The sequence below is a fragment of the Amborella trichopoda genome, chromosome 1 (genome assembly GCF_054954075.1).
Source record: "Amborella trichopoda isolate Santa Cruz 75 chromosome 1, AtrichopodaSantaCruz75HAP2 v2.0, whole genome shotgun sequence".
NCBI classification, from domain to species: domain Eukaryota; kingdom Viridiplantae; phylum Streptophyta; class Magnoliopsida; order Amborellales; family Amborellaceae; genus Amborella; species Amborella trichopoda.
Window position 1 is genome coordinate 50,008,944 of NC_142336.1, and position 15,827 is coordinate 50,024,770.

General features: G+C 36.2%; 1 protein-coding gene across 13 annotated transcripts; it reads right to left on the minus strand.

The window, feature by feature from the left end:
* On the minus strand, positions 1-15,253 carry EMB2737 (embryo defective 2737). Of its 13 annotated transcripts, XR_016058314.1 has the most exons (15): positions 14,903-15,253; positions 13,429-13,493; positions 12,138-12,236; positions 9,863-9,995; positions 9,425-9,484; positions 6,963-7,022; positions 5,234-5,276; positions 4,510-4,765; positions 4,238-4,362; positions 3,926-4,048; positions 3,520-3,591; positions 2,954-3,091; positions 2,104-2,259; positions 667-771; positions 1-247 (listed from the first exon to the last, which is right to left on the minus strand). XR_016058314.1 is itself a non-coding variant. In XM_006858949.4 (12 exons), the coding sequence occupies exons 1-12, from the start codon at positions 15,125-15,127 to the stop codon at positions 212-214; spliced, it is 1,272 nt and encodes a 423-aa protein (XP_006859011.1). In that variant the 5' UTR covers positions 15,128-15,253; the 3' UTR covers positions 1-211. The 13 variants fall into 13 exon arrangements, 1 of the variants encoding a protein (XP_006859011.1); XR_016058319.1 differs by lacking the exon at positions 4,510-4,765; XR_016058330.1 differs by having other exon boundaries at positions 2,954-3,075; positions 4,238-4,359; positions 4,510-5,276.
* Between the last annotated feature and the right edge of the window lie 574 nt (positions 15,254-15,827).

Consider the following 15,827-nt stretch of genomic DNA (forward strand, 5'->3'; position numbering starts at 1 on the left):
TTTTTGGTAACACAAATAAATAATGAAGAGCAAATACATAGGCATTCACATCTAAATTATCACATAGGTATTACAAAGAGGGTAAATCAAAATTCTTTTAACGTTCAGTAATGTGCAACTCCAAGTCACGGCTTTTGGATCAAAGACAATAATCTGAACAGCAATAAGAAGATGGAAGAGGCTAAATATGGAATTTGATGTGCACTTCCAGTCAGAAGAAGAGCCATCGCCTTCGTCTCCTGCTTTCCTGTAAATTCTCCCAAACACAAATACAATGCATCAGTTGTAAACTTAGTAATCTCATGGCCGTACATAATGAAGGTTTAACATTTATCTAATAAAGAGAATTTTGTAAACTGATTTAGATTATGTGAATTACTCACAAAATATAATTACAGGCACTAGCTAATTGAACTGAAATTCTTAACCTAATAAAATCACCAAAAAGACAAGAATTTTTTTCTGATCCTGTTTCATTTGAATTATTAATAGTGAATCATAGATTAAGAGACGTATATTCCTATAGTTCAATTCTACAAGACATGTATAAACTTCTAATTTTCTCAGGAAATGTAAATGAACTAATAGGGAGGCTCTTCACTCTTTTTTCGGGGGGAGAGAGAGAGAGACACACACACACAGAGAGACAGAGACAGAGACAGAGACCTTCGCTTCCTGATCTTGGGGTTTCATGATTATGGGCTGAGGAAGAACACCAGTATCTACACTTTTAATGTAGGGCCTCACCTTCTCCTCCAACAGTTCATTCAGCTGAAAAACAACACACCAAAGTATGAGAAAATGTAAGAGTAGTACAATATCACAATATGTAATAACAAACAATATGTAATAACAAGCCCTTTCCAGGTCAACAGCATTTGAAGTGAAACCAATACCAGAATGAGGCAAATCGATAAAAATACTTTCTAATGTCAGACTTTTGCAAACATCTGATAGTACACTGAGCCATCGATCCATGGCATGTGTACATCCTGAAAGCTGAGACGCTTAAGGGTATGTCTGGATGCCTCAATAAACCATGGTCTGGCACTGTTTTGGGTGACCAGCCTATGTTTAAGTGGCACCTCTGGAAGCCACTTTACCTTTCTGTGCAGGTGCAAGTTTACCCATAAAATGCCACATTTGTGAAGTTGGATGAAGTCTGAAAATAACATTTTCATTCAACCCATGACTAGATGGCTTTAGGTGAAGACACCAATACATAACAACCAAAACCCGTGTGGTCATCTAAACTCTGGGTAAATGCAGTTTTTCGAAGTACATTTTTCAGCCGTCTTTTGAAAAGTTGAACCCCCATTCTAGATTCTAAAACGTGCCTTGCATTCTAAAACCTCAATCCAACAGTTAACTGTTAATCCAACAGTCAACAGTTTAAATAAAATAAAATAAAACCCAAAATTTTGCAACAAGGAAAGGGGATCAGAGTCCAATATCAAGCAGAATCAACCAAAATAATGCTAACTTGTTTTCAAAATAAATATTTCCACAACTATTTTGTGCCTTGAAAGATAATAGTAAGTATTGTGTCAAAGTTGCCAGAGTTCTACCAAAGTGATATACCACTATCGTTTTAAAATAACTATGTTGGCCCCAACAAGTTTTAGTCAATTATATTTATCGATATACCACTATCATTTTAAAATAACTATGTTGGCCCCAACAAGTCTTAGTTAATTATATATATTCATTTGGCATGGTTTTCGAAAAGTATCATCTTGCATTTTCCTTCTGACATTACCAACCATAAAAGACATGAAAGTATAACAATGGCAATAACATGATTAAAAAACAGTTGTCAGAGTTCTACCAAAGTTACATACCACTATCGTTTTAAAATAACTATATTGGCCCCAACAAATTTCAGTCAATTGTATTTATTCATTTGGCATAGTTTTCGAAAAGTATTTCCCTTCTAACATTACCAACCATATCAGACAAGAAAGTATAACAATGCCAAGAACATGATTAAAAAACAGTTGTTTGGCATCTTGAGATTTGGGGTGTGTTGATCATTTGTAGACAAAACGGGCATCCCACTGACCTTCCAATAACTAAGAATAAGAAAAAGAAAGATCTGCATACCTTATCTTGCCGCCATTTTGTTTCCCACTGTGTATCTAAGAATTTATCAGCCATTTCTCTTTGTGCGGTGAGTAGTGTGGTCATTTCCAAAAGCTTTTGAGGATCTTTAAGCTCTTCATCTGTCCATGAAGTCTTAGTCAATGGAAGCTTTAAATCCTGTCAAATCATAAGACGTGCAACTGCATGAGTTCAAGGGTAAAGCAAGGTCTAACAAACATTTTAGATGAAATATTTGGCATAAGAAATATTTTTTGTTTGAATATGTTTGAACTTTTTTTTTTTTTTGGGGTAGTTCAGTGGTAGGAATTTGAACTTGAGGAGTGCTTCTAAACATCAGAAGCTCTTTACCATTCAAACCCAAATTCACTCTTATCCCCACCCTCGCTCTGCCCAACAACTCCATCCCCCCCCCCTTCCCCCCAGCGGTTTCTTCTTCCTGTCCTCCCTCCCTCCCTCCCTCCATAGTTAGCAGAATGTGTAAGAAACATGTTGGCAAACAAGAAAAGAAGAATTAGCTTGGTTTTGGTCCAAAAATGCAGAGTCAAAGAGTAGGTTCACAAAAACATTAAGTGCCACAAAATCTTAAACGAAAAGAATGCAATTCATTTGGATTTGGCTCCCTCAACCCTCCTCCCCCAACCCTCCCTCCGTCCACAGTTAGCAGAATGTGTGACAGAAATATATTGGCAAACAAGAAAAACAGTATTCGCTTGGTTTGCGTCCAAAACAGCAGAGTCCAAAAGTAGGTTCACAGACACATTTAAGTGCCACAAAATCTTCAAGGAAAAGAATGCAATTCTTTTGAATTTGGCTCGCTCTCGCTCTTTCACTCTCAGGTGCGTGCACTTACACCCCAGTTATCAGGGCGCGGTGGGACGTCAAGCTTCGTGACCTCTGCCTCTAATGCCTTCTTGGCCTTGTAATACGGGATGTTCTTCACAATAACTGGATCATCTCTTGCACGCTCCGGATCTATAGAAACAAGGGCCTATTTATAACAAATAAAAATTATAATTATATTGCTTTGAAACCAACTTTCCATTTTTATTCAAAGGTTTAATGCTTTGATGAGAAATGTCCTTTAAACTAATGACATCAAGAAAGCATCTTATAGCTCACTCATTAAACGGGTATTATACAAGTTGAAACACATCACCATAAGAACAAACAAACAAGAACATAAATAGCAAAAGATTTCTATAGAACCCATGCCAATCACTTTACATCAAATAGGGACAATTTTCCATGTTTTCCAAGCTGTTGTACAAACTACACGTGCACATACACACACACACACACACATCCAGCTTAGTTACCACAGGTCACATGAAAACATGAGAAAAAACATATGGTAACAGAAAACATGAATAGAAAAAAAGAATAAAACAAAAAGAAAAAAAATATTACACTACTTACTTGTTGCAAGTGCTCCCAACCAGGTTTTCGCTTTGCAACAATATCTCTAAGCTGATCATACCGCATGGATTCCTAAAGAACCTTACAAGAAAGCATCCAATGAGAGGAATGGTATTCAAGGTAATGTTGAGAATCGAGAACAACTATCTGTCAATTTTTATGGAAAAAAAACGATCTTAAATCATATTAATTATCACTTACAAATATATGAAAAGAAAGCTTTACATTGAAAAAGAACTGCGTAGCCTGCCTGAAATTAACTAGTTTTGAACAAGAATCATAGACCAAAAAAAAGAATGCTATGACACAACCTGTAGGCAGTAAGGACCTCTTTATAAGTTTTAATATGCATTTTCTCATATGACATGTCAGTCTACACACACAAATCAGCAAATAAATACCACACCTTGTATGCCCACCATATTTTCTTCTTGGCATCATCATCGAAGGTGAACCCACCCATGATTTCAGGCATTGAAATCAACCAAAATGCAGCAATATTTGGGTCCCGCATGCTATCAGCAATGTGCTGCAAAAGTTCCAAATAAGAAGGTTAATAGTTTGCTCTCTATCCAGCAATTGACATGGGTAGAACTTCTACTGGCAACAACCATTGCAATTTAAGACCTACAACTTATGGGAAAGTAGCATTCAGCAATGATACAAGAGAAAATAACCAATGCATGTAGGTAAAATAGAAGTCCTTGGGCCAATTTACTTAGGCGGTAAAGCTTCCACTGTTAGTGTGACCAGGTTGATATCCCGCTATCCATTATCCACAATCTAACGAGAAGCCGAGATTGATACATCACTTGCCACGGGGCAGATAAGTTGAAAAGGCTACTGAACAAGATCCAAGATACTTTAATACGTACTCACAAAAAGCACTTAAATATTCAAATATTGTCCACAACCCATGGTTTATTAACCTTTCAACATTCAGCCTCATTATTTGTTAAATTTTTGAAACATAAGAGTACTCACAAATACCTCTCGTATGTTACTCTAAACGTAGGAGAACTTCAGCTACCCTCATATCTTGATGAGGATTGGCATGTTGAAGATTATAAAGAACATCTAGCAGGACGTTTTGGCCTTCTAAGCTTTTCTCACCCTGGGACTGAACCAGCCATGAACTTGATTGCAATGAGTCAAGTTTTGGCTCATACTGCAATATATCATATTAAAATACCTAATTCTTACACAGATGTCATCTCACTCTTTTGGACAGCCAATCCCAAGATCCCTGCACTCGGTTTTAACTCTAAAAAGTTAAATGTATTCAAGCAATTAAAAAAGGAAAATCACTTGCCACAATGCAGATAAGTTGAAAAGGCTACTGAACAGGGTCCAATATACTTCAATTCGTACTTACAAAACGCACTTAAATATTCAAATTTTGTCCACAACCCATGGTTTATTAATCTTTCAACATTCAGCCTCATTATTTGTTAAATCTTTGAAACAAAAGGTACTCACAAATACCTCATATGTTCCTCTAAACGTAAGAGAATTTCAGCTACCCTCATATCTATAACATAATGAGGATTGGCATGTTGAAGATTATAAAGAACATCTAGCAGGACGTTTTGGCCTTCTAAGACAAACCCTCAGCTTTTCTCACCATGGGACTGAACCGACCATGAACTTGATTGCAATGAATCAAGTTTTGGCTCATACTGCAATATATCATATTAAAATACCGAATTCTTACAGAGTCATCATCTCGCTCTTTTGGACAGCCAATCCCAAGATCCCTGCACTCAGTTTTAACTCTAAAAAGTTAAAATGTATTCAAGCAATTAAAACGAAAATCGGGAAAAATGACAACATACTGCAAATGGAAGATCAAGTGCCAATCATTGATAAAGGCTCGTATTTACAAATCCATCATGAAAAATTCCTAGTGTAAGAACAAAGATTCCGTCAGAATGGAAGTATAAATTGCGTCCAAGACATGTAGAACAATTTCACTATATTCACTGTAGGCCAAATCCTTCTCCCAATCTCTCCACTACCACAGTCATACTAGAAGGATGGATCAGTGTTATCACAAGGGAATAAGTCAGTGAACAGGAAAAGTGCTCAATCAAGTTAGATTAGCACTTCAACCAGTCATCAAACCTATTGGACTGATAAAAACCAGTCAAAACCCTAAAATACAATACAAAAGTATTTTAAAAATTACATTCATTTCAACATCCAGATTTCTTGCATACCAAACTGGTTTGGGTTCGTTCAGCGGTTGGAACTGCCAGTCCAGTCTGGTTCCGATAACACTACAATGAACCAATTGATGCATCCTCCATAAACAGGCATTTGCATTGGTATACATTTATGACATCACTCCCTTGCGAATGTTTTCCTCCAATACCATTTCTATAGCCAGGATTGAAAATGTAGTGACAAATATCACTATTTTCTGAAAAAGAACATCTAACAAAAAAGATCCTGAGTTAAAAATGTTTGTTCTATACATCACTACTTCTCGTCTTATTTTCTTCCATTATTTCTAAAACAAACATACATTTAAATGTATATATAAGTATTAAATGGAAAAGAAATTCATATTTTTATTTAGAAAAATTATAAAATCATTTTCTTTTTGGCTATAGATTTTTTTAAAATATTTTCCGTAATTTCATATTTCTGTGATTTTCTTTAGATTTTTATGGGGATCTCCTGTGAAATCTACTCTATTGAAAGCAACCCAAGAAATATGCTTACATTGAGATTCCCGAGATCAAGCCTTGTTACTTTGGTCAGAAGAAACTATGCTACATATCATCTGATTCTAGATAACAATAATAAATGTCATGTGAATGAAAGTCACTCAATACTGTGATCAAAACCCTATGAATCTTAAACAAGAGCACATCTCATTGTTTGCAAATGAATCCAGAATATTACGAAACAAGATGAAACATAAAAATTATGTAAATAGGATATACAAACTGCAAATCTACTTGCACAAGAAGTCCTGCCTATACAGTAGAAATAAAAACCAAAGGAGCTTGCGTGTTCTCAATGATAGAAACTGACAATCAAGAGCTATAGCCGAGTTTTCTCTTATGCTCTATTGTTTCTTAATTTCTTTGTTTTATTAAGTTTTTCATTTTGTAGGCCAATGGTCCCTGATATTGAGGAATTAATTTAAGAAAGTGAATGCATTGGCTGTTATACATTAAGAGATTTGATCTAGTCAACCTCAAGGCACAATCAACAATTGTGGAAAAGAAATGCCAAGATATACCTATGGGCAAGAAAATATATTTAGCAAGATGAGAATTCTTTAACTAGAAAGCAGAAAAACAATCAAGAAAAGCGAGCATGTACCAGAAAAGCAAAAGACTAGTAGACATCAAACACATCAATAGCAAACCTAGAAAGAAGCTTCAATTAATAGATGCATTGACAAGAAAGTAGGTACTGTTGAAACTTGCCTCATAGGGGTACTCCATCTTTCTGAAAACATTGTATGCTTTCCATGGAGGTTCCATTATCTACCAGAAAAAAATTGTTTTCAAAATATTATGCACAGGGGTCGAATAGAATAAAACAAAGAAAGATAGGTACTAACAGATGCCTGAATAAACAGAATACAGCATACACTGTCAATAATGAATCAAAATATACAAATCATTATCTTTATAATCCTAATCATAATTCAGAGAAGAACACCTTTTTCCTTCCTTGAGATGAGTTATATCACATAACCTTTTTTTTTTTTTTGATAAAGGACTCTTTGAATTTATATTGTGAATTCGTAGAATTGATGTGTAGGGTAAAGAACAAAATGTATGGGCATCATTAGAGACTTTTCCTATACAATATCCAGAAAATTTGCTATTTAGGGCTAGTGGGAGAAGGTTGCTGGATCGCTGGGAGGGAAGGTGATCCTTTCTGAAGCCAGGCAGTCAGCAGAAGAATTCACTTCGCGCATGTATGTTGGAAAGTTCAAAGCACAAGTAGAAGAATTTTTCCAAGATGTTGTCCAACCTCCACAGGCAGGAGGTGGTTTTGTAAGCCCATGATAAAGCATTCAGTGAGTCACCTCGGGAATGGAGAAGCCCCATTTGCAGTTGAATTATCACAAGCGAACAAGCTGGGCCTTTGATTCAGGTATGCTGGGCCTGAGAAGGTGAGTACGATCTCGCCTATGTGTGATCTAAAATTCTAAACAGTCCCCCTATCAGGCTGACCTTGGATTCCCCATGGAGCTTCCATCGAAGTTGAATTTGATAATGCCTGGTTTGGGTGGCAACCACAAGTAGGAGCACAGAGTCGAAGGCAAGGACGATCGGATGATGTGGTGCCACTGGTTGAGGAAATCAGACATAGAGAAGTGGCTGAACAATTCACGTGAAGAAGAACAGAAAACTATAGCAGTTTTCTAATACTATACATGAGGTCAGGGATGTGGGCCGCTGAGCTCTGAAGATGTGTCGGTTTCTCTTGAGTCAAATGGAACACATGATGACCTCGATAGTTAAGCAGCATAGTATGAGGCTCGGTTTGGGGAGGGGCACGTCATGGTGATGTTTGAAGAGGCCTTCCACAGAGTGTGGGGCAGGCCAGCAGTGGATAATTGGAGGAAGAAAGACCGAACCACAACTTAATATTCAACAGAATTAAAAAACAGGATCACCTTATAATATCCGACTGAGCACTGCTATGGATGAAATGATTGTGTGCATGTACACACTCTGTTGTGGGGTGGCTCCTATATACGTGGACATGAAAAGGGTCTGAACACATAATGCAATCCACTTACTGATTTTTTTTTTGAAAGTGAATCCACTTACCAAAATTCACAAACAACAACTACAACAAAACGATAAAAATCATCATTAATCATGGAAATCAATTCAATAGTTTCATACTATGTCTTGAGAACATATTACCAATATTTCAAAAAGCGCTAGGCGGCTAGGGGGGTCCAAGCCGCCCAAAGCCTAGGCGGGCGCCCAGAACCTGGGCGGCCTAGTAGAAAGAAATTTTTTTGGGGGAGGTTTCTCTCTCTAAAATAGGCTCTAATGGGTTTTAGGTTTCCCACAATTTTGCCCTTTTAGTGTTAAAAAAATGATCCAAAAATGTCCAACGAGAAGCATTTCTGCCCCCTGGGTGGGGCGCAAGCCCTAGGCGGCCGCATAGGTGGGTTCAGGCGGCCGCCTAGGCAGGTTCAGGCGGCCACCTAGGCAGGTTCAGGTAGCCGCCTAGGCAGGTTCCTGGGCGCCTAGGGATATCCGCCTAATTTAGCTGCCTAGGCCTGGGCGTTGCGCCTAGGCCTTCTGGACCCGCCTAGGCGGCCGCCAAGACGTTGAGCAATCCACTTTTTAAAACACTGCATATTACATCCACAGGCTATATAAGGGAAGGAACAATTCGATAGTTCATACTTTGTCTTGGGAACATGTTACATCAACAGGCTATATAAGGTAAGGTGGAATCAACCGTAATCTCACTTAATTTAGGGATAAGTGAACCCAAACTTGGGGGTCATACAAGTACTTGCAACTAAGAAATTGGTGCATTTCATTTTTTTTTCTAGTTTTCTAAGTTTTCTTGAATTCATCATTAACAAGAAAAATCAATAATGCACAAATAGATACTCCACCGACTCCTCTGCACCTTGTTACAAGAACTCTTAGCAAATACAATAAAGTTTCACATCAGAAACACTCAGACAATGAGAGATTGAAAAACAGAAAATGAGAAATTTTTCTAGATTTCGAAGTTTTCTTGAATTCATCATAAAAAAAGAAAAATCAATAAGGCACAAATCGATACTCCACCGACTCCTCCACCTTGTTACAAGAACTCTTAGCAAATACAATAAAGCTTCACATCAGAAACACTAAGACAATGAGAGATTGAAAAATAGAAAATGGGAAAAGAATCTTACGTCATCAGCAGAAATTCTAACTTGCAATTTATTTTTGCATTCAGGGCAGCTCATCACACCCTGAAAATTCAACAAACATTTCAATCAATATAATAAATTAAGACTACCAAACAAGGCATTGGGTTTCGATTTTCTCTTCCAGTTACTGAATTTGATCGTTTTGAGATGTAGATATGTAGTAGCGGACCATTTTTTCGATAGAAAATATAATTTTAGCATTTTTATAAAAATATATAATTTTAGTTTTTTTATAAATGGAATTTATAAAGGTAGTTTTTTTTTTTATAAGATTTAAAATAAAAAATAAATGTATAAATTTTTTTTTTTTTATAAACGTAGTTGTTAACATACAGAATGTCAAACAGATCTATAATATGTCTGATTTGAAAGGGCACCTGCTCAGCTATCCAACTCAAGGAAGATGAAGAAACAACTTACACTGCCATCACATGATGGGCATTCCTTGGTGGGCAATGGTAAATCAAGATCAATGGCAGATGGAAGGTGAACCAACTCTGCCCTATTATCTGCAATGGCTTCTGCAACACTTTCAGGTGTTGGTCTCTGTCCACTGCAAGGGATTTCCACCATGGAATATGACTTATTAATCCAAACCAAACTTAAAACAGTTCCCATCAATGATTTCCAAAATAAGAAAGTAAAAGTCTACAAACGAAGTGAAAAACAACTAATGAATAAAATGTAATTATAAAACACCAAAATGAGCAATTCATAAGCGTTCGAGAAAGTCCTTACATCTACATGAAAAGAGCGACAAAGGTCAACATATGTTTTTATTATGTAATTGGGCCAGTTTTTAGTTCTAAGCCGTTCATCTTGTGCCAATCCATAAGGCATGATTCTCTCCAGTTTTATGAAAGCGAATGCAAACAGGCAGTTTCAAAAAAGCCAGTTGCACCAACCCATTCTCTTATTGGATAGGCAACTCAAAGGAACTGGACTTGGTTCTTGTGCCTTTCATATTCAAAGGCATGCCAGGTCCATCGTTGGATCTAGTTCCACCTGAACTTTGTTGAACCAGACAATCCAGGAAGATTTAACAATCAGTTCTGAATATACACATCTATCATTATATATATGCTTGCTTAAATCATCCAAAGGACTAGAATATAAATAAGAAGAATGGAAAAAATATGCATGGTGTGTGATAAAATCAAGTTAAAAGGATGCATTGGAAATTTGGAGTGCACATGGACCTCACCAACTGAAAATAATAAAAATTTATTTTTTGTTATTTAGTTCAGGTCTTTTGAGGAAAATATTACTTTAGGTCTTGAAGGAAAATATACAAGCAACAATTACAACTATGAAAGATAATGCTGGAATTCTATGATGAAAATATTTTTCTTTTCCAATCTTTGGTTATTTCTCTTTTTTATCATCAATTTCTTCCTCTTGTTTTGTATTAGATTTATCCTGCAGATTCAATTGTTTCTGATATTTTGGACAGATTATCCACACTCCTTGTTTTCCATATTCTTTTTCTTAATCATTTTGTGGTTAATCCCATGCTGGAAATAACACAGGGAAGTGTCTCTCAATTCATGGATGCTTGCTATATTATTGCTATTCAGCATCTTAAATCTTCACAAAGTTCTTTCCCCTGTTCAGGGTTAACTTTCAATGTGTGTGCCTTTCCATTTGAAATTTGAAATTTAATAAAGTGTATCATAAAAGCTAAAAGCACACCCCAAAACCTAGGACCAAATAAGCATTTAACTCCTAAATCCAGCAAAACTCATGCATGGACATTGGAATCTTTCGTAAAACTCCCTTTCTCTCTCATAAGTTCTCTTTTGCTTTGCTATTACCCAGCATTGTTAGAGAGAGAAAGGTATCACAGAAGATAGAGAGGGAGAAAGTGGGCCATTGATTAGAAGGTAGAGAGGGCGAGAGTTACAGAGAAGATCAGATGATTAGAAATTAACTTTCTTTTTTTTTTTTTTTTGAAAAGCGTGATGCAGGGCGATATAGGAAAAATAATTTGAAGTTACATATTGAGGGAGGTCCATGGGCTGAAGAAAAAGTAGGGAGCATAGGTGTCCTTGCAGAAAGGGAGAAGAGGGATTTGGCCCTGTCAATGGTCTAGTTCAGTAATACTTTTGTTTTGTTGTTAAGTTCAGATATACACACACACACACATACACACAACAAAAAATTTTCTCAGACCTTGTAAGGAAATGGTTTCAACTTCTCATTAACAACGTTCAGAATGGTTATCGATTTCCCATTTCTTTATTTGAGGCTTTATTTGAGTGGATACCCAAGACTAATGTCATTCGGGTAGACAGTCCAAATTTAATATGGGGAATTCCCAATCTGCAAAAAACAGGGCTCATCCATTCAAAAAGTTCGACATGACACATTAGTTGGTACAGTACTTGCTTTCATTACTCCAATCACAAATATGTCCAGCAATTAAGCTTCTACCTCAGATGATATATTTATGCAAAGTTAAGAATATATGTTGGACTCATCACTCCCTTCAATTGGATGAAGCATTTCTTCAATAGCTGCTATCTCTATTTCAAATGTTTATTATGCAAGAGAGCATAATTTGTATTCAAACAATCAGGTAATAGCCATTAAAACCATTCACATGCAATACAAATCTCTCTTCCTCAACATAAAAATGCACACGCACAATGCACAGGATAGCAATATACACACTCATTAATCAAAAGAATGCTACCTTTTTAAGGTGTAATTCTTCACTTGGTATTGCACCTTCCCAGTCCCTTTGCACATTGTACAGCGCAGTGCCTGCCACCCACTACAGGTCCCACAGTTCCTAGATTTAACAACCACAACATGAAACATAAGAATTTCATATAAAACAGCACCTCAACCCAAACTTTTATTCCATACGGTATGAAATCAAATGTCCACTTGTAGAACCCTGCAGATATCGTTAGCATAGAGCATCTACTTCATCACTGTAATAGTAACTTCTAAATAATTGAGACTGAATGTGAAAATAATTTCACTACATGAAATTGTGTAGAAAGAATTTACACACGGGGTAAGTCAGTCCATCAGTCTGCTTTTCTTTATTAAATTAATAACCATGTTAGACTGTGAGAAAGGAGTATAGATCAAGTTAGAAGAGTCAATCCATCATCCACTACACGATCACCAATGTGATATATAAATGTTTCAGGCTGAATGAAATGCCCTTTAAAACAAGTGAACAAATAGTAGCTTACAACCCATTGCCCACTGGATAAATCTGAGTCAGGGTTACCCTCACATTGAATCAAGATCCTAGAAATTTTAGGAATAACCATACCCATTGCATATAGAGCAAACCTTATAACCCACAAAATTTCCCGAATGCACGCAGGAATGCAAATTAAGGCTTAAAAATCTAAAGAGTTCTCAACACATCAAGACTGACCTTGTGGATGCAATTAACAGCATATTTATATGAAAGTCAAACACCATCTAAAAAGCTCACATATGCAACATGACAACCCAAACTAAGCATGGTCAAAGGGCATTTCAATAGAAAAATGGAAATATTTAAACAGAAATGCAGACAATATACTGCAGCCATTGAGTTCAAAGGAAGGGTAGGTCGCAACCACCAAGTCCATATTATCTTTTTCTTTTGTTTTCCCATAGGGGATTGCATAAGGGACAAACACTTCTCTTGAAAGAATGTTTTCTTCCTCTTTGCCATTCAACAGAAGGCGGCAAGATGTTATAGAAATATGTCGTCAAATGGAATGTCATCTTCCCACTTATGCATATTTCATTAACATAAAATTAACCATATTTAATGAACAAAAAAATAACAGCTGATGTTTCTCTATGAAATTGTTGGTAATACAGACTACCACAAGAATCCATCTGATTAAACATGACAGAATATTTTGAAGCCATAAATCCAACAGCATGGTGACGATGACAAAAATGTGGTATCGAATGAGAAAAATTCAAAGGTGGAACATTTAAAAAAGTAAAGAAATAACAAAAAGTACCTTTGACACAGGACCTTCTTCCCAAGTTCTAAGGCAATATCATAAGTACCTAGAGTAGCAACAGCCTGCAGCCAATTCAAAGATGAAACTGCCCGTAAGTCATGCATGGAAGAAACCAAAGAGGGAAGAGATGCATCAAAAGAAGTAGAATTTTAGCCCAAAAGCATGATCTAATGTAGCCAGCTTTCTATGCTTACTGACCAACAAAAAGATTGCTTCAACATTAAATCATTTCAAAAGGAAAATAATGCATGATAAAAATAAACATAAAAAACTTAAAATATGGAAAACAACTACAAGCCCAGAGGTAGAGGAAGGTGAACTTAATATGGTGGAATGAGTTTCTAAGGAGTCTGGTAATGCCGAAGAAGGATCGGGAGACATTATGGTCGTTTTACTAATAATTCATCGGCAGTAAAGGAAAAATACAACAAAGCTTGAATAGACATAATTTGCTAAAGTGACCAAAAAGTTGAATGGCAGGTATCCTTACTTCATAACTTGCTAATAGTCAGACATGTTAAAATTATTCACATTATATATTGATACCAATTAGAACTCAAGGATATACTTTTGTCAACTAATGAAATACGAGAGACTCAAGTAAGATGGTATCAACCTGTTGAGAACCATTGGACTAACTGAAATGATGTAATGGGACTACACTGCCTCTAATATGAAGACACATGCAGAAAAACCATTGGTTCCATCAAAAAGCATATGATACAAAATGTTTCATTATATGCAAAATATTGAACTCGAACCCACTAGTATTGCATTATGGATTAAAACAAATATAAATCATAATCTTAATTACAGTGAAGTTTCAACTTTCAAATATAGAAACAATTTCTTGTTTTGGGTACCATGCACATCTTTATAGTGAGAAGCCAAAACCCAAATCTCCCAAAACCAATAAATAATACAAAAAAAAAGTCAGAATATCAAGATGTAAAACCAAAAACTACCACGCATGTGATTCTACAGAAGTAAAATAAGTCAATTGCAAGTTCAAAGGATAATTGAAAAGAAGATTAACTACAATGGTGATGACTAAGATAGTAACAAATAATAAACACGAGCATGAGCACGAACAAATAAGAAATTGTTTCTCACGCTAAGACTCATAGAGACGCTTAGACAAGAAGGCATCATACAAAAACAATTGCATATTTCCAGAGAGAAACCCCATAAACTAGAGACAGAGTGAAAGCGAAGAATAAAGGCAATGGAAATTCAAACTCCTAATAATAATAACTACAACCCTAAACCCATTAAACCCCAAACCCCCATACATTCAAGACGAAAAACACATTCTTACCTCTCTCACTGCAAAATAATCTCATATCAATCCAACAAGAAAAATAAAAGTTCAAATCACAGAAGCAAAATTACGCACATAAAAATCTCAACAGGTCAAACTAGACAAAATTTGATCAGAAATGGTTGTAGAGAGAGAGAGAAAGAGACATACAAAAATTGCAGAGAAAGAGAGGTGGGAAATGAACTCAGGAACTCCAAAGCCCCGAGGAGCAGACCCGACAATGTCAGCAGCCAAAGTGAAAGGAGAAATGAGGACTCTGTATGGGAGCTCAATGAGCCCCATCAACGGTGGCGCAAAATGATCTTTGAATATTTTGCCGTAGAAATCAGCGTTTTGTTTGATAAGTTTGGCCAGACGCTCTGTACCCCTGGCCATTAAAGAGTATATCAGAGAAACTCTCTCTCTCTCTCTCTAAAAAACGACAAATGCTCTCCCTCACTCTCAACCAGCTAAACCCTCTCTAGTGGAGCTTTGCATAGAGGGACTGGTCGAGTGGATAATGTCCGGTACTCGCAGGCGCACTCGATATAAATTGAGCCCGGTAAGGACATTGCGGCGGAATTGAGCCCGGAAAGGGCATTGTCGCGGGGCGGGTCAACGTCATTCTATTGATGATGTCGTTTGCCCGAGGTTGCAACTTAGCTGGAAATATATTTTGTAGGAAATACTTTATTGGTGTAATCCATATATTACATTATTATATGTAAATGGATTGTTATTGTTTGAGTAGTATTTAGATGCAACCTGATAAATATATTGTTATTGTTTGGCTATATCCGGAAAAAAATATAAAAAATGTATTTTTTTTATTTTTGTCATAAAATTTCATAAACTATCATTTCTTTCTTTTTTGTTACAAAATTCCACTAAAATACAGAATTATCATTTGTTTCTTTTTTATCACAAAATTCTACTAAAATACAGAATTAAAATCATCATGACACCATTCCAAAAAGATTTATAATAGTAACATCATCACCAGTCTAAAAAGATTTTCTAATAATAACTTATACTATTTTACCGTCATCATGACATTATTTCCTACTTATTTTTCATGCATTTGGTACTTACATGA

What these genes read in the sequence shown, in the direction of transcription:
- EMB2737 (XM_006858949.4), bottom strand. Translation starts at nt 15,127, where the DNA reads ATGGCCAGGGGTACAGAGCGTCTGGCCAAACTTATCAAACAAAACGCT. An exon ending in AAGAAGGTCCTGTGTCAAAG is followed by an intron (nt 12,237 to 13,428) that starts GTACTTTTTGTT and finishes TGTTAAATCTAG; the next exon opens with GAACTGTGGGACCTGTAGTG. An exon ending in CCCAAGATCAGGAAGCGAAG is followed by an intron (nt 248 to 666) that starts GTCTCTGTCTCT and finishes GAGAATTTACAG; the next exon opens with GAAAGCAGGAGACGAAGGCG.